Genomic DNA, 24,934 nt, shown 5'->3' on the forward strand with positions numbered 1-24,934 from the left:
CTTGCAAATTTGCATCAATATAATAGTCAGTTTGCAAGAGCTTCAATTCAAAATATAAACTTGCATTTATATGTTTAAATTATTATTATCATCATCGAATTCCTATTCAGATACAGTATAACAGTCTATGCAAACACATCAAACAGCCACCTAACAAAATTAGAAACATTACACAGGAAAATTATGTCAACAGTGATTCGGACACCTTACACGCAACAACCAATATCCGACCAGCACATGGCGACACACAGACTCCTGAGCATTAAAAACCTGCAACACTACATAACATTAACAAGGAATTACTTCAACATCACCTATTGAAACAACGGAGACACATATCGTATAACACGACCTACAACAACTCTCTACATCCCTACACCCTTCAACAACTCATATGGTTCTTTTGTGAGATCACATCAGATACCCATGCAACTCAACAACCTACCAAGAAATTTAAAACACGTAGATAACGACAGAACATTAAAACACGAACTCTGGAAAATATACCAACAAAGTTAATATACCATTAACACTAATATGCACATCACAAATCACCAGCATCCAATGCCTACATCCCATACATAAACAGTAACAACAACATAAAGAGTGAAGGCTAATCCCACTCTCTTCATAAAAGCTAACACAAGCTTCAAAGTAGGTGAGATTAATTCGCCTCACTCATCTACACGTAATCCTTACAATCAAAGAATGCAGATTATGTAACAAAACAGTCAGTAAAGTGTATAACAATAATAAAATAAAAAATAAAAAAAGCAACTAATGTCTTTTTATACCCGTATATACAGGGAGTAGGCGAGGCCATTTTTAGCCCTATCTAACTTTTTGGAGACTGAGTGAGCAGTTCAATCTCCACTGGTACCTAATCAGAGATAGCTGGCCCAAGGCTATCACTAATTAAGCGGCACACAGTGAAGAGAGACGACTCTACAGGTGCCGCCATCTCGTGGTCCCTCACCCTAACACTCGTATTTAATGTCTGAAATAATGTGGGTTCTACGGGACGAAAAAACCTGACTTTCCGGGAGAAAAAACCTGCTTGCCCGTGCCAGAGATCGACTAACTCGGGAACCAGTTGAAAAAAGGCTTAGAAAAATTTCCTCTAGTCGCCAACTAGACTCAAAACCAAGTCTTCCTTTGTGCAGCCAAGCGGCGTGGTGTTCAAGCATCACATCCACTGAGCTACACAGGCTCTAACAATAATGAAGATACTGATATAAAAATTAAAAAAAAAATTGTGTATATGTAAATGAGCTGTATAATAATAAGCTATGATATTGATATTGAAAAAAAAATTATGTATATTTATATTTTAAAAAAATCACTGCACTCTACATTTGTACTGAACAGAAAATATAATAGTATATTTTATTGTATATATGTAAATACTCTGTATGATGATATATAAAATGTTATTACAGTTTAAAAAAAATTTATTATTATTATACAAAATATTTTGTATAACATTCATTGTTAATATTAGAACATGTGTTGTAAGTACATAATATAGAGGCAAAAAAGTATTATTAAAAATTTTAATTGAAATCCAATGTAGAAAATGCAGCACTTAGTGCTAAATTCTGTAAAATTATAAGTTGCAATGTCACTCAAGATGTTTGTTGTATGTGAAAATATTTTAGCAACCAATAAATTATTATTATTATTATTAAATTTCCCACGGCCTGCACCAGTCATAATTCGTCTTACAAGCAACTCCACAAGAGACAATCTCATAAAAGCCAGCAGGCAGAAAAAAACCAGTTGCCAAGTACTTGAACGCACAGCAAGACAACATCAATCTTCCTATCTGAATATTTAACACCATTCAACCAGAATCTGTTGTACCAAGCAAGGAAAGCAAAAATAGAAAAAAAATTACCAGTTTTTGTGTATCAGAGATGCTAAGATAAGGAAGTCACAAACTTCAAAGCCGATACAAATATACAGCCTTTCTATGTCTCAGAAGACATAGAAAGGCTGCCACAGTGATAAATAAAAAAGCCTCCTAATTAGCTCAAAAAGAAGCCTACAATAAAAAAAGAATGTGAACCATCAAGACAGATGCAATAACACAGGATATATCGGCAATTTCACTTTGATCAGACCTTTCAGAGCATTCATTTGACCTCCCAAACACCTGCCTACTTCCAACACGGCAACCAAATCAATAATATACATATAACCAGTGTCATCCTCAGATATGCTAATTACAAAGCTTCGAGGATGCAGTTGAGACATTACATTCCAGTAGTAGTACTTATCTAACATTATTTACTTAACATTCTTTAATGAATACTTGTAGTAAACAGAAAATGTGATAGTAATACTTCAGTTATATATTTGTAAATAATTTGTGATGAGAATAATAAACTTTGCCATTGTAAAAAAAAAATTATTTTCCTGACATCCATGGAGTCACAAGACTCATATGGGGGGGGGGGGTCAACACTAGTCAAGACAAAGTCTATCATACCACTCCTTACACTCATCCACTATTTACACATTCATCACTCTCTCAGGTAATTCATTCCATGCTTTTTCACTCTCCATGCAAAAACTTACTTCTTATCCTTTTTTCCTCACCACTTCCTTTCACAACTTATATTAATATAAATTATAATTATATTAATATTAACTAATATAATAATATTAGTTAATATTATAATAATATTAACTCCTCAGAGTTAATATTATTATAACCTTCAACAGCTGAAGCGTCTCGATCATATTCCCCTTTGTCTTCTATCCACAAAACTCTTCAGTCTGTATGCACTCAGTCTACCCTCAAAGGCTAGTGGGTCAAGCGCTACGAATGTGCTTTGAAGAGCTCCTGATTCAGATAAGTTTTACTAGGAATAATTAAGTATATATGCGTAATTGTTTAAGTAAGAGCGGCTGTAAACGTTGTACGCTACCGATATTATTAGTGTGGGGTTTTTTTTCTTGTTTAAACTAAATACGAAAACGTTAATATTAGACCTAGTAACCTGCAGAGAGAAAAAAATGGCGGCTGCATTGTCATTCCATGATTTTAATTTGGATTTCAGTAGGTTCGTTAAGTGTGAGGTCTGTTATATGTATTCCTTCGATTACATAAATGATTTGTGGATGTTTAGTGCGGATGGAAGAAGGGTGTGTGCGAAATGTGACCTGAACGAGGAATTGATGAATGCGAATATGAAGTTGATAACAGAAAGTGCTAGTACCGATTGTGTCGTGAGTGCACGTTTGAAAGAGGATGGCGGGAAAGACAGGCGAAAAAATGTTAAAAAATCAGGAAAAAAGAAAAAGAGCGATTTGACAACCGTAACGGATGTTAAAAGGGACGAAAGTGAGGCGGAAAGAAACGAAATTGAGAGAACGAATGAAAGTAGAAATGACGTGGTGCAGAAATCGCAAGTAAAAAAAATCGAAAGAATGAATGATTGCGAAAAAAGAATGACTGATGGCGAAAGTTGGACGCATGTTGGAACGAAAGTACTGAACCAAAGAAAGATGAATGACAGTAAAAGTGAGAAGAATGATAGCGAAAGTTGGACGCATGTTAGTCCGAAAGTACGGAAACAAAGAAAGATATGTGAGAGTGAAAGTGAGAAGAATGACAGTGAAAGTTGGACGTATGTTGGACCGAAAGTACGGAAACAAAGGATGAATGAGAGGGAAAGTGAGAAGAGAGGGTCGAGAGTTAGAAAGTTAGAAAGATTTAATGATAGAGTGAATGTGTCGCGAGGTTCAGAAGGTGAATTGGATTGGATGAAGCAAGAAATGAAATGGATGCGGAATGAAATTAAGAGAATGCAGGTCAAAACTATTAAAATAAATCATGATGGCATGAAAGAGTTAACAAAAGATGAGCGAGTGGCATTGTATGGTGACTCCATTATTAAAGGTGTGCTAGAGGATAAAATGCACAAGGTATGTTTTCCAGGCGGTAAAATGAGTAGAGTGATTGAGGCATTGAATATGAGGCGGGAATGAGCAAAAGAGTTAATTGTATTAATTGGTACGAATGATTTGAGAGAGAACAAGGAGCATGTCAGAATGAATGTCAGGAGACTGCTTGGAAAGATAAAGGAGAATAGTGTGACAGGAAGGGTGGTCAGTGTGTTGCCTAGGTATGATTGTGGTGAAATGAGGCGGAGAGCAAGGATTATGAATGATATTCTGGCTGAAATGTGTGAGGAGATGGGAGTACAGTTTGTTAATGTGTGGAATGAGTTTGAGGGACGAAGTGAGCTGTATGGGAGCGATGGACTGCATTTGAGTGGTTATGGTGTGAGTCGCTTGGAGAGACTGCTGCTGGAAGGTAGAGAAGTGAATAGAGAGAATGAATCAGATCGAGAGGGGAGTGATGTGGAAGAGCAGGAGAGTAAGACAGGAGAGATTGAAGGAGTGGAAATGAATGTGGAAGTGAGTGGTATGAGTATAGATAATGAGAGAATGGGTGTGCAAGAGGAACAGGGAAACGGGGAGGCTCAGGGTGGACAGGGATACACAGCGTGAGAAAGGTGGATGCTCCAAGAGGAGGTGAGAGAATGTGTAGGCAGGAAAGTAATGGGATGATCAGGGATCAAAAGGAAACAGATGGAATTGCAAAGGGTTCTAAAATGAAGAAGCAGAAAGGGAAATGGCCCCAGTCCAGCATGGAGAGATCACATCGAGTGAGTGGTATCAGTGGAACTAGCTGTAGATCCAGAAATGAGTTGTTGTGTTTGTATACCAATGCTAGAAGTATAAGAAACAAGGCGGATGAAATGGTTGCACTAATTGCGTCTGTGCACCCAGAGATTGTCGGAATAAGTGAGACATGGTTAGATGAGGATGACATCCTGACAGGAATAGAGATGGAAAGGTATGATGTGTTTCGTGAGGATAGAAGGGGTAAAAAGGGAGGGGGAGTGCTATTGATGATAGAGAAAGAGTTATGTCCATACAAGGTAGAGATGCAAGGGGGAAATGGGGCCAGTGGTTTTGAGGCAGTATGGTGTGAGATAGAGGTGAATAGATTCAAATACTTGGTGGGATGTTGTTATAGACCTGGTAATGTGGATGGTGGTGATAGTGAAATGTATAGTCAAATAAGCCAAGCAAATAAGAAAAGGATGATCATTATGGGTGATTTTAATTATGGCAATATAGATTGGAATGAAGAGATAGCAACTGGAAGTAAAGAAAATGAGTTTCTTGAGTTTTTGAGGGATAACTACCTCAGACAGTATGTAACAGAGGGCACAAGAGGATTAAGGGTCTTGGATTTGGTCATCTCATCGGAGGATGTAATTATCAATGAGGTATCAAATCATCCACCAATTGGCGAAAGTGACCATGAGGTGATTACTTGGGTGGTTGCCAGCAGTGCAAGGACCCCTGTGAAAAAAGGGTATATGTGGAACTACAAGGGGGGTGATTATGAAGAGCTCAGGAGACAGCTTGCAGGTGTAGCATGGAATGAGGAGTTAGCTGGAAAAGAGATCAATGCAGCTTGGGGGATTTTCAAAAAATATTTAGTGGATGCAATGTCTAAATGTATACCACAGGTGAGAAGGTTAAATAAGTTAGGTGTGAGATGGATGAATAAAGAGATTAAGCATGCAATACAGAGAAAAAGGGCATTGTGGAGGCAGCATAAGAGAAGTGGAAGTAACCAATTTCATGAGTTCTACAAAGACCAGGCAAGGAGAGTGACTTGGTTGGTGAGAGTAGCTAAAGAGAGGTATGAACAGCAGTTAGCTAATGAAGCTAAAAAGAATCCTAGGGAGTTCTTTCGATATGTAGCCAGCAAAAGAAAGAATGATTATGGAAGGATGACATTGATTGGAGGAAATGGTATAAAGACAGCTGTTGCAGAATGTGTGGTGGAGATACTTAATGAACAGTTCATAAAGATCTTTCAATCTTGTGAATGTGACTTCATGGAGAGATTAAGAGCAGTTGATGATGGGGAGGAGAGACTGACTGTAAGTGAGCAAGAGGTGTTGGGGGAGTTGAGTCAACTAGATGTAAATAAGGCTGTGGGACTTGATAATATATCACCGCGTATTCTGAAGGAATGTGCCAGAGAGTTGACACCTGCCTTGACATATTTTTTTAATACGAGTCTTGCACTTGGTCAAGTCCCTAAAGAGTGGAAGGAGGGCAAGATTGTGCCACTTCATAAAGGAGGTGATCGAACTCAAGCATCAAACTATAGGCCTATCTGTGTGTCAGGTGTTGTGGTTAAGTTGTTGGAGAAGCTTGTGAGAACTAGGATCCAGAGTTGGGTTGACAACAATGGTATAATCTTTGATGGACAGCATGGATTTGCTAAAGGGAGGTCGTGTTTTAGTAATCTACTTACTTATTACAATAAAGTGACTGCTTCCTTGGACAGAGGAGAAGGATACACAGTAATATACTTGGATTTCGCAAAAGCTTTTGATATAGTGCCTCATGATAAGTTGACAGTCAAACTAGAGCAGATGGGGTTGGATATTAGATTAGTGCATTGGATTGGAGACTGGCTATCTGATAGGTATCAACAAGTTGTGTATGGGGGTGCAATATCCAGGAAAAGGAAAGTCACTAGTGGAGTGCCTCAGGGATCTGTTTTAGGGCCATTACTATTTAACTTGTATATTAATGATATTGGCGAAGATTTGGATGGAGATATTCAGTTGTTTGCAGATGATGCAAAGTTGGGACGAACCATAAAGAGTAGTGAAGATGTTGTGGCCTTGCAAGAAGACTTGAATAAATTGAGTGATTGGGCAAGCAAATGGGGATGTGAGTTCAATGTTGCAAAATGTAAGGTTTTAAAATTTTTGAAAACAAAGATGGGATGCAGAATTTATGCTTGGTGAAAATATATTGTTGGAAGTAGAGGAAATAAGAGATCTGGGAGTGATAGTGGATAAGGATCTAAAATTTAGGGGTCACATCGCCAAAATTGTGAAGACAACACAAAGACTTCTGGGAATGATGAGGAGGACACTGACATGTAGAAGTAGGGAGATTCTTGTTCCATTGTATAAGGCTTTGATTAGGCCACACATGGACTATTGTGCCCAGATTTGGTCACCTGGTTTTCAGAAGGATGAAGAGATGTTGGAAAGGGTCCAAAGGCGACTGACTAAGGTAGTTTCTGACCTCTGGAATGTCGAGTATGAGGAAAGATTGAAAAGATGTAATTTGCAGAGACTAGTGGAGAGAAGGAAGAGGGGAGATATGATAGAGACCTACAAGTTGGTAAGGGGTTGCTATAGGATCAATGGTGGAGAAGTTCTACAGCGAATAGTGGGAGATCAGGGGAGAACCAGAGGTCATCCCTGGAAACTGTATAAAGAGGGTGTGAGTAGGGGAGTGAGAGGCAGGTTTTTTTCGTGCAGAGTTGTGAATGATTGGAATGCCTTGCCTGAGAGTGTGGTGTCTGCAGGGAGTTTGAATGTGTTTAAGACCCGGTATGATGAGATGTGTGTGAGATAAAAGGACCTCCTAGATGAGTCTTTGACTCCATGAGGTCTTGTTTAATAATAATAATAATAATAATAATAATAAATCAACATTGTAAAGTTTTGATATCATTTTTGTTATCTGACTCTGCACCCTCTCCAAAGTTACTTCATCCCCTCCTTCAAATCCCAAGGACCAGATCTGAGCACAGAAATCCAGATGTGGTCTGATCAAAACTTTATACAATGGGAACATCGCTCTTGGTCAATGTCCTCTTCAACATTCCAGCAATTCTTTGAGATGTTTTCACAACTTTTGCAATATATTCTCGGAATTTTAAATCTCTATCCACAATCATCTGAAGATCCACTGCTTCCTCTACTTCTCTCATTATAACTTTACCAAGTGAGTATGTCATCCCATTTGTGTACTGCAAATTTTAAAAACCTTACATTTAGTTTTATTAAACTGATATCCCCATTCATTTGTCCAACTTTCTGGTTATTCAAATCCTCTTTAAAAGCCAAAACATCAGCACTATTATTAAAAGCTCTCAAGCTTTACATCATTTGCAAACAACTGAACATCTCCCTGTAGTCTGTGACAATATCATTGACAAAGATTGAACAGTAATAGTCCCAGTACTGAACAACTCTGATATAGAGAGCCAATCACCAATCTAATCCACTAACCTGATATCCAAACCCATATGTTGCAACTTAAAAATCAACTTGTCATGTAGCACCCTGTCAAATTCCTTTGAAAAATTGAAAAAAATGACAGTGTGTGCCTTAACCTCATCCACTGCTGTAGTTACTCTATTGTAAAAGGTTACTTAAACAATAAGTGCTGTTTAACAAATCCATGCTGGCCTGCATAAACAATATTACTCTCATTTGCCCAATTCTGTCTGCAATGCATTCTAGTTATTATAAATTTTTCCAAATTCTTAACAGCTACAGAAGACATAAACAGGTCTGTAGTTTGATACTTCAATTCTACCACTACCACCCAAGTTAACAGCACAGTCAGTTCCATAGCACATTTCCTTAAAACATGTGGTGAAATTTCATCTAGTCTCCTTGCCTTATTGACATTTAGCATACTTACTATTCGGAATATATCCTCTTCATTCACTTCTAACACTTTGTCACTCATACCTCTAGGAATAAAGCCTGCTGTAGCAGAATGGAACACTCTAATAAAGTGGTCACCTGCTTTGGTCACCCGATTCCCATCTCAATCCAGCAAGGTAATTCGTCCACTATTATTTTTCATCCTATTTGCCACATAGGGAAAAAAATAAACAAACTGTAAATTCTCCTTGGATTGCAGTGGAAGTCTCCTCTCACATCCTAATTTTTCTCTCGTTACAATACTAGGCACTTTCATAGCCTGAGCTCTATATTCCTCATGCAACTGTCCTCCACTTCTCTTGATACATGTTCTATTTTTCTCTATTTCTTCTGCAATTCCCCTTTTATTTCTCTTGTCATCCATTTGAAGTCAAACTACTTTACCTTCTTTACTCAAGATATACAAACTGCAATTGCTGTTAACAATTTTTCCTTAAGTGTCTCTCATGCACTAATGATCCATCTTCCTTCAAAATCTTTCATCCATTGTATTGCAGCAAGCTAATTTCTTGACAGTCACCTACCTTATAATTCCACATAAATTCTTTCTGTTTTGATACCTCCACATCCCTATTCATCCTCCAAGTCAGTACTACATAGTCAATTCCAAAATTCTTGATCCTATTGTTGCCTCTACTACATACTGTCTAAGACAGCTGAATGTCAAGAAATCCAAAAATTCAGTTCCCCTTGTAGTGCACACTATCTTTTCTGCCCAGTTCATATCACTATAGTTGAAGTTCCCCATAATGATTGGTTATTTTGCAGTTGCCAAACTAATTTGGCGAGTGCAAACTAAGATTTCTTGTTCATCACCATCTATATTCCCTAGTCTGTAGCAAACATCCCACTATATCTTGTCTTATAAAGATCTATCTCACACCACATACTCTCAAAGCCATTAGTGTTATTTCTACTGCAATTCTCCCCTGACAGGGCACAATTCATCTTTCATCATGAATAATACATCAGCATCACTTTTACCCTCCTATCCTGCCAAATATTCTATACCCTTTGATTTCTATCCCTGTTAGAACATGCTCCTCACTTAACCAAGTTTCACTGATACCAACAACCTTTGAGGGAACTGAGTCAGTCAATCAATGCCACAAACTCTTTATTCCTAATGCTCCTAACATTTGTATACAGAAAAACCAGTGCAATGTCAGTATTCTTATAGCCATTATTACTCCCCTCATATTCCACCTAGTTTCGTAATATAGCGTACACCTCATTTCTAAAGCCACTATCCCCACAAGGCCATCCCTGCTACATTCTGCCTGGTAAATTCTAGTTTCCCTGCCCCAACACACTCACTTGCCCAGAAAACAAAAGGCTCTTCAAAATCCTGCACCCGTCTGCATTCAAATGCAATCATCTTTTGCATACAGTTCTCTTCTATGCATCCACATAATTCCTGACCATTTTTCCTACACATTCTTGCTATCATTTCATTTGTTATCACCGCTCTTTTCCACCACTCCATACCAGGGCAATACACACTATCTATCAATACACACTATGAAAGGTCATTTGTCCCAACCATCAGTATCAATTCCTCTACATTTTCACTGCCACATTATCATTCCACCAGGCAAGCTAGCACTCTTCTCTGCACACCCTGAATCGTTGATTCTCCATACATGACACCCCTGAACAGATTCATTCATCTTTCTTTCACTGGCATCCCTGAATCTTATGGCTTCCAATCATTCTCTCTCTCTCCTTCCTCCCCTCAACTGTCTATCTCTTGTTTCCACACTCTTTTCACTGTCTCTTCTTTCATCTCTTCCACTGTCTCTTCCATTTTCTGCCCTTCCTCTTTTCTTTGCTCTTGGATGCTGGTCTCCTACTCTTGTTCTTCTTACAGTAGCTAACCTCTCCATCCTCCTAATATCTTCATTCCTTACATCTTGTTTCTCAGTAGTTATATTTTTCTGTCCACACATCCTGTTTTCAACTGACATTCACACACGCAATAATTTCCATCAGACAAATCATTTCTGTTAAACTACACTGCCCAAGGTTAAATCTATATGTATGTCTAACATTCTTTCCACCTTCCAACACAGTACTGGTATCCAAAAATCAAATTTCATTCATTTCTGAAGCACGATCACCACTGCTTAAGTATAAATCCACTTAAGCCTCCCACTGCCTTTACTTCATGCACACATACACATTCCCATCTCATGACTGCCACATTTTTAACAATGGTATGCATAAATACTGCATGTGTAGCAAGCTACAAAATCAGCAACTACGTTACAAATAATGTAGTCTTGAAATGGTACTAAACTAGCAGCTGCCATGTTGGATACAATACAGAGCCCTAACAAAATACGACACAATCATACAATAAAGAAAAAAAAATCATTAATTTGAATAGCACATACTTAAAAATCAGTACTGGTAATGAAATAAACACAATAATATCTTACAACTAATACTTACCCCCCCCCCTTATTAACAGCTCACATCATGTGTTATCTCTATTTTTGCTTGCTAGCATTTGCCAATATATCACCAGTCTATTCAATTCATGGAATTGAATAGACTGGTGGAAGATAGAATTTTGTGGTATTCCATGGTAACCATAATTCTGACAGCTCTCTCTCTCTCCATATACTACCTATAAGTTAGCCAGTCACCTCTCCATACCATAATCCCTTTCTTCACAATGATCCATTCCAGATTACATAATGATATTCCCAATGGTATTCTGACATGTTTTGACAAGTTCAGTAATATACATATTTTTTATGATAATTCCATTCACAAGAAGATGTCTGACCTTCAGAATGCATGAACAGAAGAAGAAACTTGTTAATTAACATTAAAAATTAAGACCTACTGACTGTACTCTTCAGTAAACTTATTTCCTATAGGAGGAAAGACTGTTCCCAAAGATAAAAGGACCAAATTAAGAGGAAGAAAAATTTATTCTGGATAGGGTATTAAATAATTGCTGCATGTGTTTTAACAGAGTTAGAAGAGTAAGGGGAATTATCGGTCAATTTTGATTCAGGCGGAAAGGCTTATCCGTTGGATAAGGCTTATGCAATAATACTACCCAAAATCACTGTCACCCAAAGATACTTAGGCTGTAGCACAGTCCTACACTACTGTATGCCAAAGTGCTTAATCCAATGTTTAAACAGGTGCTCTCAAGTTTAAACTGGTAAGACTAGTACTCCTAATCATCTGTATTATTAGTCAGCATAAATCTACTTAAGCCTAAGCAGGGTCAGCAACTACCTAATATAAATGATTTCTGCAAACAACTAATAATCTCCCTTCACAACATTATTCAGCTTTAATCTCTTTTGATACTGCTTTTCTTGCTAAATTTGTTATTGAGTTATTTAATTTTAATTAAGATTATGCCATTACCTTATACAATTAGGTAATGGCATAATGTTTTTTTTTTTTTTTTTTTTTTTTTTTAAAGTCATTTCATTATTTCCTGTTTTGATATCAGGTTTAATATAATTTTTCTGCAGATCATAAAACATTGGAGATAATGTAGAATCCTGTCTTACACCTAATATAATACTACCTAGCAACTCTATATAGTCTAAAGACTCTCTCTGGAAGGCTTACACTAACTATTAATCACATAATGTCTATCATACTGCTCAAAGAGAGGTATGAGTCTAATAACTCATTCCCTAATACCACTCTTCAAGCAAAAAAATTTAGTCCTCACTTGCTAACCATACTCACTCCCATGTTCTTTCTTGTTTATCTTGTCATATAGCAAAAATTTTCTTGTGTATCTCTTATAAAACTCTTGTAGTACCTTATTTTTTGTCATATCCCCTATACAACAACCAAATATTGTAATTCATAAATCTGCAATCTATCCTTATATAAAACCTTCTGCAGACCTTGAATTCAATTCTTTACCCACCATCTCTTAAATAATCCCTAGTCTCATCAGTTTCTTGAAGCACATTCTTCAATTTTCATAGTACTGATTTAATACTTCAGTTCTTAGACTCTGCACATTGTTTGCTGTATGTTCTCTGCATAAAGTTTTGGTTACTTCATATAATTTTAATATTTTGAACATTACTCCAAATAATCTCATTACACAAAAACTGACATTTTTGAATTACCTGCTTAAGAATATTTTTCTACCTCTATGATCATCTCTATTATTTTATCCACATTTCATCAGAGAAGTTTAGTGATAACTAAAAATACTGATATTTGTAATAAGAAACTGCAATTATTTTGAAGGTACAAATAATATTTTTCTATTTTCATTCACTAAAAAATTAAATTATTCAAACACTATTTACAAAATACAACCAAGTTATTTACCTTATTGGAGTTCCACATACAGAGCAGATAGGAATACGAACACCAGGACCTGTTTGCTGCTGCTTCAACTGTCCTCTTCCTCTTCGTGGTGCTGGCCTGGAACCCACTGAAGGTGTCATTCCTAAGGAAGAGGATGCAGGTGTGGAGGTGGTTGCCCATGAAGGAGTACCATGAGATGTGCTACTTTGGACCGGAGTATGGGGTTTAGGGGCAGGACTAGGAGGTCCTTTGGCAACAGAAGAAAAGGGAGATTGAACAGAGGTTGGAGTTTTGGGAGTGGAAGGAGCAATATGCTGGGTACCTGGAGGTGGCCTGTAAGTTGGTATACTAGGAGTAGCATTAGAATCAAAAGAAGGCTGTGTCTGAGTTGATTTGGGAGGTGGCCAGACAAATTTGGAACCACCTGAGAGAGAGGCAGGTAACAAAAATAAAAAAGATATTGCCACATGGAATAAGAACTATACTTTTCTAATTTTAAGCTATATACAGTTGTCATTTAAACTTACAGCATATTTATTCATGCCAAAGGTGATAATGTACAAGATAGTACAGTCTATTAGTTTAGGAAATTATTAGTTAATTTTGATAATAATCAAATTTTTATGATACAAGCTAACATTTAAAAGAATTTGATACATAGCAACAATCGAATTAATTTGATTTAATTATTTAATTAACAAATATCCAGTTATATCATTCTAAGATTTAAAAAGCTTTACCATTTTCCAATATCAGCAAATTGAGCACCACTATTTTGCACTAAATCAGAAAGATTATCATTGTACTAATAGTATTAATGTATATACGTATGATAATAGTATGGTATTAAGAATCATTTCCATTCAAAAGAGCTGCAATAGATACCATAAAACAGATAACATAAGTGCTAAGAAATTAATTTGAAAAAAAAAAAAAAAAAAGAAAGAAATATATAAAATAAAGAAATCACTGAAATGAAATTTTTAAGCACAATTTAAGGATTCAAAACAGTAATTGTTTTAAAAAATGAAGAAATCAAAAGAGAAATATTTATAGTTTAAATGAGAAAATTAAGAAATACAGAGAAAATTGCAAAAAGCATTTATATAGGATGGAAAGATATTGGGTAGCTAAAGATGTAGATAAGCATAGATCAAAGGGAAATGAGAGAGAGAGATATCAAGACCAATGATACTGGCATACAGTAAATACCTAATCCTCAACAAAAATGAATGAAATGAGAAAACTGATATAATGATGTGACGTTGAGAACAGAAATGGAAGGACAGAGAGAAAAGAGGGGGGGGTACTGTTAATGATTGCAGAGGAATTGTGTCCACAAAGTGTGCAAGTTGATAGTACATGTGCAGATTTTGAATCTGTGTGGTGTGAAGTTGAAATTAACAGGTTAGTATATCTGATAAGATGCTCTTATAAGCCAGGGAATGTATAGCATCATACATGCCTGCAAGGAGATGTGCTTTACATTATGGGAAATACTAAGGAAAGTGATCAGAGAATAAAGCTTCCATAAATTACTTCAGCTTTACCACGAGTTGCCCCTGTCATGAAAGGTTTGCTTACGTTTGGATCCACCAAAACTTTTATAGTTTCTATATTCGGCATGAAACTCTTGTAGTTTATCAGAGGATATTTTTGAGATCAGGACTGGTGGTGGGAGAACTAGGGGACACCTATGGAAGCTGGGCAAGAGTGTGGTTAGCAGGGGTGTTAGAGCTGGGTTCTTTACTTTTAGAGTGGTAAATGAGTGGAATAAGCTGCCAGAGTCTGTTGTGGGTGCTATGACGGTGAACGAGTTCAAGGCAAGGTATGATAGATACTTTGAGAATGTAATCGCATAGTTGTGTGGACATGATGTTTAGGGCCTCCCTCGATGAGTCTAAGGACTCCTGGAGTCGCCCGAAATAATAATAATAATAATCTATTTGGCTTTGAAATAATGTTGGATTCAATATCCACTTAATTTGAATAATTTTGCATTGCTGAAGCGAAGCCTTTTGGCTCTTTATTTCAGTAGTAGAGAATACTGATTGTGAACTGTTTAAGTAAACTGGTTGAGCATGTCAAAAGAAGCTGATCCTGATGGAAGATTTTAATTACAAGAATTGTAGAATGGAAGGAGATTATGTATAGAAACAAGGAGAGTGAGTATGTTGAATTTCTAAGAGATAAATATGTTAATCAGCATGTGATGAAGCATCTAGAGGCTTTAGTGTTTTGGATTTGGTGCAACTCATTAGCAATTTCAATCTTCACAAGATGTAGTTGCTAATGAGGTATTAACACTGCTGCTATTTGGTGAGAGTGATCATGAGGTATTCATTTGCATAGTGGTGAAACAAGAAAAGGTTACTGCCAAAAATGGATATATGTGTAATTATAAGGTAGGTAATTATGGGAAGCTCTGTAGTCAATTAGCATCAATATGTTGGATACATGAGTTGTGCATAAAAGATGTTGACAGTGCATGGAAATTCATAAAGCAATATCTAACAAAAGTAATGTATGACTACATAGCAATTAAGTGAGTAAATAGAGTAGGAGTGAAATGAAAGGGATGAACAGAAATCAAGCTGTTTTTGAAAAGAAAAGGTTGGAGGAGGTATGAAACAGTTGAAAGCAATCAGATCCATGAAGAGTATAAACTGCAAGCACAGTAAAGAAGGAAAAGATGCAGTATTAGAGGAAATTAACTAGTCAGGCCAAGGTTAATTTAAAGCAATTCTTCTTCTGCTGCTGCTATATGGCAAACAAGAGGGGAAATAATTATGGCAGGTTGACAGTGGTGAATAGTCATGTCAGCAGGAGTAACCATTGCAAAGGTTATAGTGGAATTATTGAATGATCACTTCGTGTAAATGATGCCATGCAATATGTAGAAGGGAGGCAAGTATTAGGAAAATTGGAAGTGAAAGAATCGGGTGTTGATTGGGTTAGATGTAGTATTTAAGGAATGTGCACAACAGTTAGCAAAAGCACTCCACAAGCATGGTTCTAGGACAGAAGTTTCCAATTATAAACCTGTCTGCATAACTGCAGTTGTGGTCAAGATGTTGAAGAGATTGGTTAGGAATAGGATAGAAGCTAGGGTTGATGGACATGGGATTCGTTATGATGGTCACCACGGGATTGTAGAGGGTATGTCTTGTTTTAGCAATTTAATTGAATTTTATGATAGGTGACAGATGTGTTGGATAAGGAAGATTCATATAAAGTGATCTTGGATTTTGCAAAAGAATTTGATATATTACAGTATAGTTGGTGGATAAGTTAGTGAATAAGCTGCTGCAGAGGATGAGAACAGACAGCATATTGGCTAGATGGTAACTGGCTCTCTGAACGATACCAGCAAGTTGTGTATGATGGAGCAGTGTCTCAGAAAAGGAGGGTAACTAATAGTGTGCTCCAGGGTTATGTTCTCAGATCCTTGCTGATTAACTTGTTTATAAATAATATATCATTTTGGTTGACGCTGGGGAACTTCGGTTGTGTGCTGATGATGCAAAATTGGGAAGAATTATAAGTAGCACCACTGCTGATGTTAATTCCCTTCAGGAAGATTTGATTTGATAACAAATGCTCATTTGAATTAGCTTTTTGACAAAGTGAAAATTTCACTAGAATCAAATAGCACATTTAACAGTTAAGTTTATTTCATATTACAGTTTATAGCATATGATTTTAATTAAATTAAATAGTATTTTATTGATAGTTTACATCTGATTTACAAAGAAAGACATTCATGAGAGTTTAATAACTACTAGATTTTGTCAATATGTCAGGTGAAAAGTGGAACAAACATGGTGTTTACAATAATAATAGCAAACTATAAAAAGGGAGAAAAATTCATGTTAAAACTTATTTAACATGAGTTTTCCTCAGTTATTATAATTTGTTATTATTATGCCAACTCACAGCATTCAATTATTGAAACAGATAGTGTTTACAGTGTGAACAAAAAGTGAAGTTTGTAGAGTTAAGTGTCATTAATGGAAATGCTCACTATCAAATATAAGGTTCATTCAAACTATGCCTTTGATTGGTTACTGTTTCTGCACTCACCACACTCTTAGGCAATTCACTCATCCACCACTCTCCAAGTAACAAGTTCTCTCACTCATTTGCCCACAGCTTCTTCTATTACAAGAAGAAACCCCAGCATCAAACCTTTCATTAACTTATGGATTATATCTCCTCCACCTATAAAACCAGGCTCTGTGGATGGCATTCCCTCAAATTTGTCATATTCAGAATTACAGAGACCTGACATTATCCTGGACTATTTTCAAAATTTCTTTGCCTTAAAAACAGTAGCCCAGACAGATGATCAGATCTGTACACAGTATTCTCCAAATGCATACTGATCAAAGCCTTGGACAGTGAAACTGCTGTCTTTTTTTTTTTCTTCCTACACATCAGTCTACAGTTAATGCCAAATAATACAGTTGTTTCACAACCATTCTCTTCATTTCCATAGAATAATTAATTTTATTATTGAAATATGACACCTAAATTTCAGGCTAAATTTCAGGTCCTCACCTCCATCAATACATGTACACATCAAATGAATGCACTGCATTCAGTCCTTGTATTCTAAATTTCAAAACCTTAAAAGTCACTTCTCTTAAAACATCAACTGATTTCTCTTCAACTAAGCATTATTTATAATGATCTACATCTCATTTAAACCTCAATAAAAGGTCTCTACAACAGACTGTTGTGATACACTAATGATGACTGTCCTATTCTGAGACACCACTATTCTCCCAAACACATGATGTATGAAAGAGCAGTTATCTGGTTCACATATCTGTTATTCAAGCCCATTTGTTCCAATTTAAATACTAACTTGCCATGGCAGTCTGTCAAAGGCTTTTTCAAAATCTATATGTGCTGTTTATATATGCATCCTCCTTCATCAGTTTGTTTTAGAATTTAACTGCTAAATCACAATTAAAATAACAATGATGAAGATGGAATTATTCTGATAATTTTGACAGGTTTATAGTAAGCAATAAGGTTATTTCACAAAGTGCCACACTAAGAATCAAAAATTAATCCAGTTTGGAGAGTGATATTAATTTGGTAGAGCAAGTTCAACAAAAAAAAAAAAAGGCTAAGAACATAATAAAAATAGTTAATCAAAAATATACTGTAGTTTATTAAACATGACGGGTGTGATGTGGTATATGTCAAATTAAATGTAAATCAATGCTGCATTTAGCAATCTGCATAAATTACACCACACTGGCAGATGTATTATTTACATAAAGCAGTGCTGACAGTGCAATCAAAAATAATTCTTATAATTTGCATTATTGTACTGACTGAACATGCAAGGAAATTCATAAAATTAGACTTCTCATATACACTATTCATGACATCATTACTGCGTATGTTTTTTTTTTTTTCCTTTTAAAAAGTACCTTCATTCATAGAGGAGTTATAAGGATGATGTGACAATTGCTTTTCGGTTGTAATTAACCCAACCAAAGTGATCTTTTCCTGAATAATACACTAAAAATACCAAATAAATATCATTAGTGAAAAATTCAAATATACAAATAAAATAATGACAAAATTTTTTGGCATAGCTTTATTTACGGTTTATTTTTTGGATAAACATGCTTTATAGTGCTTTTCAGTCAACCCCAAAATGTAAGAGTAAGCTCACACATCTATTTTCCAAGCTCATTTGTCCCAATTTAAATATCAACTTGCCATGTGGCAGGTCTGTCAATGGTCTTTTCAAAAATTTATATGTACTACTATATATGCATCCTATCTTTTTTTGTCAGTCTGTTTTAATATTTACCTCATCATCAGTGGTCCTAACAGGCACTTAAGCGACCATGACCTTCCAACTATTCTTGGACTTCATAACCGTAACTTAAGGATAAGGTGGTTAGCCCTATGCCTCCTGGAGTGTGTGAGCAGCTAATGTCCTATGTCCATAGATGCGCGTGTTCACAGGGCTGGTTTGCCTGTTCTGGGGGACGAAAAACTGGCGTTTCTGGGTGAAAAAATCTCCTACCTCCTCATGAGACCAGCTAACTCACTTTTCATCAAAGGAGACCAAATAAAGGTCCCTCAGGTAATTGAGGGAAATCAAACCTAGGTCTTCGTCTATAAACTCATTGCATACCTTAAACAACATACCTGCACTCACCACACCCTCAGGCAATGCCTTCCAACCACTCTCAAGCAATGCATTCCACTCAATCGCTGTCCAAGCAAAGAATTAGCTTCTCACTCCCCTGCTCACACCCTTCCTGATAGCTTCCAGGAATGGACTCATGTTCTACCCTTGTCTCCCTCTACACAATGAAAAATCTACTCTATATTAATAACAATTTAAATATTAACATGCATGTAACTTCCAAGGATGGCTTCTTGTGATTCCTTCTAAATTCTATAAATAATCCCTTCTGTATTTATCTAGAAAACTTCCTCAATTCAGAATCATATTGCTTCTTTCCTGTATAGCCACTAAGAACTGGCCATTCACATTTCCTAACATTTCTGCATCAGTAACATTCTTTAGTTTTCATATTCACCTCTAGATCCTCTGAGTTTTACTGTCATAAAACCAGGTGGCCAAATTTTCATTCAGTAGAATGTGCATTCCAACATTGAAAGTGGCTGTACCATATATAGTGGTACAGCCACTTTCTACTCTTCATTGTCTTTCAGAGTAGCAGCAATATTATTATTATTAATTATGTGACACCTCCAAGGAGTCTGAAGATTCATCGAAGAAGGGCACCTACTCTACAATTCTCAGTCTCCACCAACTATAGTGAATGGCAGATACCATCATCATCATCTACACCAACCAGGCCAGCAATATACCACATGATCTCTGAAACTTTTAAAATGTGTCCATGTACTTCAGGTCCACTGTTGACCACTACACCAAATCCTAAATCTGATCCACCTCTTTGGGACAATATGGTTCACCACATTAATCTTCTGAACTTAGACTTAAAAATGTCTATGACACTTGTCTGATTAACTTAAAAATCAATAAATAGACAGCAATTCACCATCTTCTCTCATCTCATGGGATATCTTATGGAGTTAGCATATGAAATGTATGTAACCACATTCATACTGGTCTTCCTCTGGGTTGTGATCCTTTTGTTAGCCATCCAGAAGCTGACAAACTAGTTTCTCTACATGCATTCTTAGCTACATGACTGAGCCATTCTAACTGCTGTCATTTAATGTTATCATAAATGTGCATGATCTACCTTTGCGAAAGATAGGTTATGCCTTCTTAACTATTAACTTTTTATAATTGGATGACAGCTGAGTTGGATAAATTGAGTTGGAATGGCTGCACAATGATGCTGCTGGATTTTGCAAAGACATTTGACAGGATACCGTATGGAACTCCATTATACAAACTGTAATAAATGCGGATGGATATCAAACTAGAGATATGGATAAATGGGTGGCTGATGTACCAGTACCAAAAAGTAGTTATATGGAGGAGCAGAATCCAGAAGGCTGGTAACTACTGGTGTGCCACAGGGCTCTGTGCTTGGACCACTGCTATAAGTAATGATATAAGTAATAATTTGAAGGGAGATATTCAGTTGTTTTCTGATGATGCACAGTTGGGTAGGGTAATAGCTAATCAAGGTGATATAGAGCTTGCAGGATGATTCAAATAGTATGGGAGAAACATAATGGATGTCAAAATTTAATGCAGGAAAAGTGAAGTTATGGTTTTGGTATGCAAAAATTACAGCTGTGTACCACATTTAACTGTACTTACTCCAGGAAATTGATGAAGCCAGGGATTTGGAGGTACTGGTAGCTAGAGAGTTGAAGTTTGGAGGGCATATTGCTAAAGTAATCAAGGTAGCTTACAAGATTACTTAGTTGTTGAAGAATGCACTAACAAACAGAGATAAGGGAGTTAACATTCCTCTTTAGAAAGCCTTGATATGATCAATCTGGATTACTGTGCTCAGATCTGGTGACCTGGATTTCTTGGGGATGAGGAAATGGTGGAGAGGATCCAGATGTGACTAAGATGGTGAGTGGTCTGTGGAATGCTCTTATGAAGATAGATTAAGGATTTGCAAATTGCAAAAGTTGGTTGATAGGCAAAAAATGGGGGATAGATAGTTACTTCAAGGATTTTATAGGATTGATGAAAGGGACTGATTCAGCACTTTGCCAAAGAGAGCAGAACTAGAGGTCATTCAGTCATTCCTGGAAGTTGGGTAAGAGTGTCATTAGCAAGAGTGCGAAGGCTACATTTTTCAATTAGAAAGTGGTGAATGAATGGAATAGGTTGCCTGAGTTAATTGTATGTGTTTTGTCTGTTAATATTTCAAGGAGACATACAATAGTTATTGTGTTGATAGTTTGTGTCTCCCACAATGAGTCTTAGGACTCTATGGAAGTGCTCATGCAATAATAATAATAATAATAATAATAATAATAATTCTTCCAAACTTCAGTTCAGTGTCAGCCATCACTACTGGATTTCAAATCTCACCAACTTCCTGATGAACAGGAAGTTGATGGAGGGTTGTGAATGGGTAGAATGCTTTGCCAGAGGTGGTTGTGAATGCTTCAACTGTGAATGAATTTAAGGTTAGTGTGTCAATGTTGGGTCTCCCACGATGAGTCTTTTGACTCCATGGAGACACTGTTAAAATAATGATAATAACAGTTCCACCAATACAGTACACAATCTTATATCTCTGCATCCAAAGTGCAACCCTACACTTATTAAATGTCCAACTCTAGCTAAAAGTCTATTCACATCTTTCTGGACATTCAGTTGTTTGCTGATGATGTGAAATTAGTTAGAGTAATAGTTAATCAAGACAATGTGGAGAGCTTACAGGATGATTTAAATAGGCTGTCAGTATGGGCAAAATATAATGGGTATAATTTTAATATGAGAAATGTAAAGTTATGCATTTGGGGAAAAATAGACTACAAGCCATGTATCATATTGATGGCACTGTGCTCCAGGAAATAGATGAAGCTAGAGATTTATGGATGGTGGTAGACAAAGAACTGAAGTTTAGAGGACATATTGCTAAGGTGGCCCATATGATGTGAGGACTAGATTTTTTGCTTGGAGAGTTGCAAATGAGTGGAATGGGTTGCCAGAGTCAGATGTGAGTGCTTTGTCTGTTAATGGGTTCAAGGAGAAGTATAATAGATTGTGTGGATAGATTAGGTATCCTACAATGAGCCGGACTCCATGGAGAAGCCCGTATAATAATAATAATAGTAATAAATATTCGCTCTCACTGTGCATCATCAGCAAACAGCTGAAGATCCCCTTCAATAATTATTAAATATCATTTTCCTCCACTACATTGTGAGCAGTCTTGCATTACTTCTTCAGTACCGAATTTCAACTTTTGATATGCACAATAAATGGCACACATTTAAATATTCTCATAGTGTTTTTAAATATTTTATAATTTTTATTAGAGAAATTTAAAATAACTTCTCTATTAACAGAATTAAATGTATGTTTGAAATAAATGAAACAGCAATTAGTGTCTTTTCCCTCAAGCTATTCTGTAGTATTCTGATAAACAAAAAATTATATGACATAGTAAGGTTAACTGGTTAGTAATTCTTGTATTCCTTGTTTGTTTCTTATCATGAACTGATTTTTTTTTTTTTTTTAGTTGGCAATTTGAAATCATACTAGTAAAGGATCTTGTTAAATGCTGGCTTTGTTAGCTAAGTGGATAGCATCTATGTTCTCCAACCAACATGCTCTGGGTTCAAACCCCACTGTGGCATAGATGTTTGTGAATTTCTTTACTTGATAAGATGAATTTCATCACTGGCTGGTGATCATGACTGAGCTAACTGGAGATGTGATATAGCTCAAAAGAGTCCTATATGCTCTTTGTAGTTCAGCATGTAACATTCATAAACTTAGACACTTCCCAAGTCAGTACAGTATGATCACTGTCATCAACTAGAGGCAGAACATTCACATCTTTAACTAAAACTTCCCTCTGACACTGTAGACAGATTTAACACTCTGATCTTGAATGTTCATTCTGCCACATGCAGCTTGAGCAAGTTTTCTTGCAACAGCTCAATAAATTTGGTTTCATTTTTTTCATGAGATTTGACTACTACCTAATCAATGTTCAGATAATTAAAGTAACCATGATGATTACTCATTTTGCACCCATGTTATTTGGTTGGTAATGCATTTCATCATCACTAGCAAGTGACCAATAGATCCATATCAACATCCATGTTTTTGATTTCGTTCACACCAATTCACACCAGATAGTTTCAAACACACCATGTACAAAATTGTTACTAGTGTTACAGTCATAGCTTTCTATCCTAACTGGTCTTAAATCAACCAATATCATAAGCAGCACACTCTTCTCTCCTGTCTATTCTTACTAAAAGTGCTGTACCCTTTTCTCTCGACAATATATTTGCCTCTGATAGCCAAGCCTCACTAACACGCACAACTCAAGGCGTTCAACATATTCTACCCCTTCGTTTCTGATGTTCCTATCTGATCTACATGCTTTTTTGCACTTTCTTCTGTAGCCTGTGTGAGTCAGTTGGATAACCAGCAGATCTCTATTCTTATGCAATACTCTGCTTATGCTGACATTCTTCTTTCTTCCTCATACTTATCAAATACTGAAAAATTTCTTTTGTCCTACAAACCCTTTAAGTCAGCTATCTGTCACATCCCTCCCATTTTCTGTAATCTAGAAATCTTCAATCTTTCTTCATAAGGAGCATTCCACAGATCTGTCATCTTGGACACTTGCTTCTGGATGCTGTCCACCTTCTCTTTATCTCCAAGAAATCAAGGTGACCAGATCTATGCACACAGGACTATATCAAGGTTTTATGAAGAGATGATAACTTCATCTCTGCTTATCAGTGAATAAACAGGTAATCCTGTGAGCTATTTTAATTATTTTAATTTAATCTAGAAGGCATATTGACTCAGAGTCCACCAGCACCACCAAATCTCTAGTCTTATTTTCTATAGCCCAGTTCTATCAGTGTTAATCTTTTCATCCCAAAATGCACAATCTTACACTTAGCCCAATTAAACTTAGCTATTTTCCTTTGTCCATACTGCAAGTCTATTACATCGTCCTGGCCTGCAAGATCTCTACATCTTTATTAATTACTCCTCTACCCACTTTTGCATCATTAGCAAAGAACTAAATATATTCCTTCAAATAATTTCTTATATCTTTAAGGTACAAATTAAATAGCAGTGGTCCCTAGTACAGAACCCTAAAGCACATTTCTAGTCACACCTTCTCCTGGACTATTTCTCTATTCTCTGAACTATCCATCAGACACTCTCTTATCAACATCCATTTGCTCCTGGAGTCTCTGTTATACAATGAAACTGTTTTCCCATATCTCCATTTTCTTAAGATCCTACCAGAGATGTGACAAAAATAATCTAGTCCAAGGCACTACCAAATACTGAAATAAGCAACTCCCTACCACATTCTTTGAATAAGCAAGCTAATATCCCCATCTAATCCCACAACGGCAGTCACATAAAGTTTCGGTATTATCCTATGCACCGCTACCAAATTAGTAATTCATTTTGTTTGCCTCACTCACCTCCCTACCATCAGCATTCATCTGAATTATTCTACCATTGTTTTTCCTTTCACGTTCCACATATACCAAAAGAACTCTGAAATAATCTTTGATCTACACAGCTAATTCCCTCTTATACTGATTTTGTCTTCCTTACCATACTGATTACCCTAACTCGTCTGTGCTCTGTACTTTCATGAATTTCATCACTTAGTGAGACTACCATCCAGCTTACTAGAGTGAGGCCTGAAGCGGTTTGAAAAAGTTCAATGTTTGGTCTGTAGAGAAGGGGTTCCAGACTATGAAAAAAATAAATAAAAATACAAGAAATATATACAAAATTGATAAAAAAAAATTAGAAGAAAATCCTTAGCCCACCCACTGTATGAAGGTACTATAGGTTTACATAAAAAGTCTTT

The 24,934-nt window shown here is 36.4% G+C and overlaps 1 protein-coding gene across 5 annotated transcripts in view; it reads right to left on the reverse strand.

The window, feature by feature from the left end:
• Zasp52 (Z band alternatively spliced PDZ-motif protein 52) overlaps positions 1 to 24,934 on the reverse strand; it is a 247,229-nt gene that overhangs the window by 21,441 nt on the left and 200,854 nt on the right. For 3 of the 5 annotated variants that reach the window (XM_090408794.1, XM_090408791.1, XM_090408793.1), the window contains one exon: positions 12,912 to 13,314. In XM_090408794.1, the coding sequence (XP_090264920.1) occupies positions 12,912 to 13,314 (403 nt within the window). The remainder of the gene's footprint in view (positions 1 to 12,911; positions 13,315 to 24,934) is intronic. The other 2 variants (XM_090408795.1, XM_090408796.1) reach the window with 1 other exon arrangement.

Source organism: Typopeltis vanoorti, chromosome 19 (genome assembly GCF_054136105.1).
Source record: "Typopeltis vanoorti isolate ZY-2024b chromosome 19, IOZ_Tvanoo_1.0, whole genome shotgun sequence".
NCBI classification, from domain to species: domain Eukaryota; kingdom Metazoa; phylum Arthropoda; class Arachnida; order Uropygi; family Thelyphonidae; genus Typopeltis; species Typopeltis vanoorti.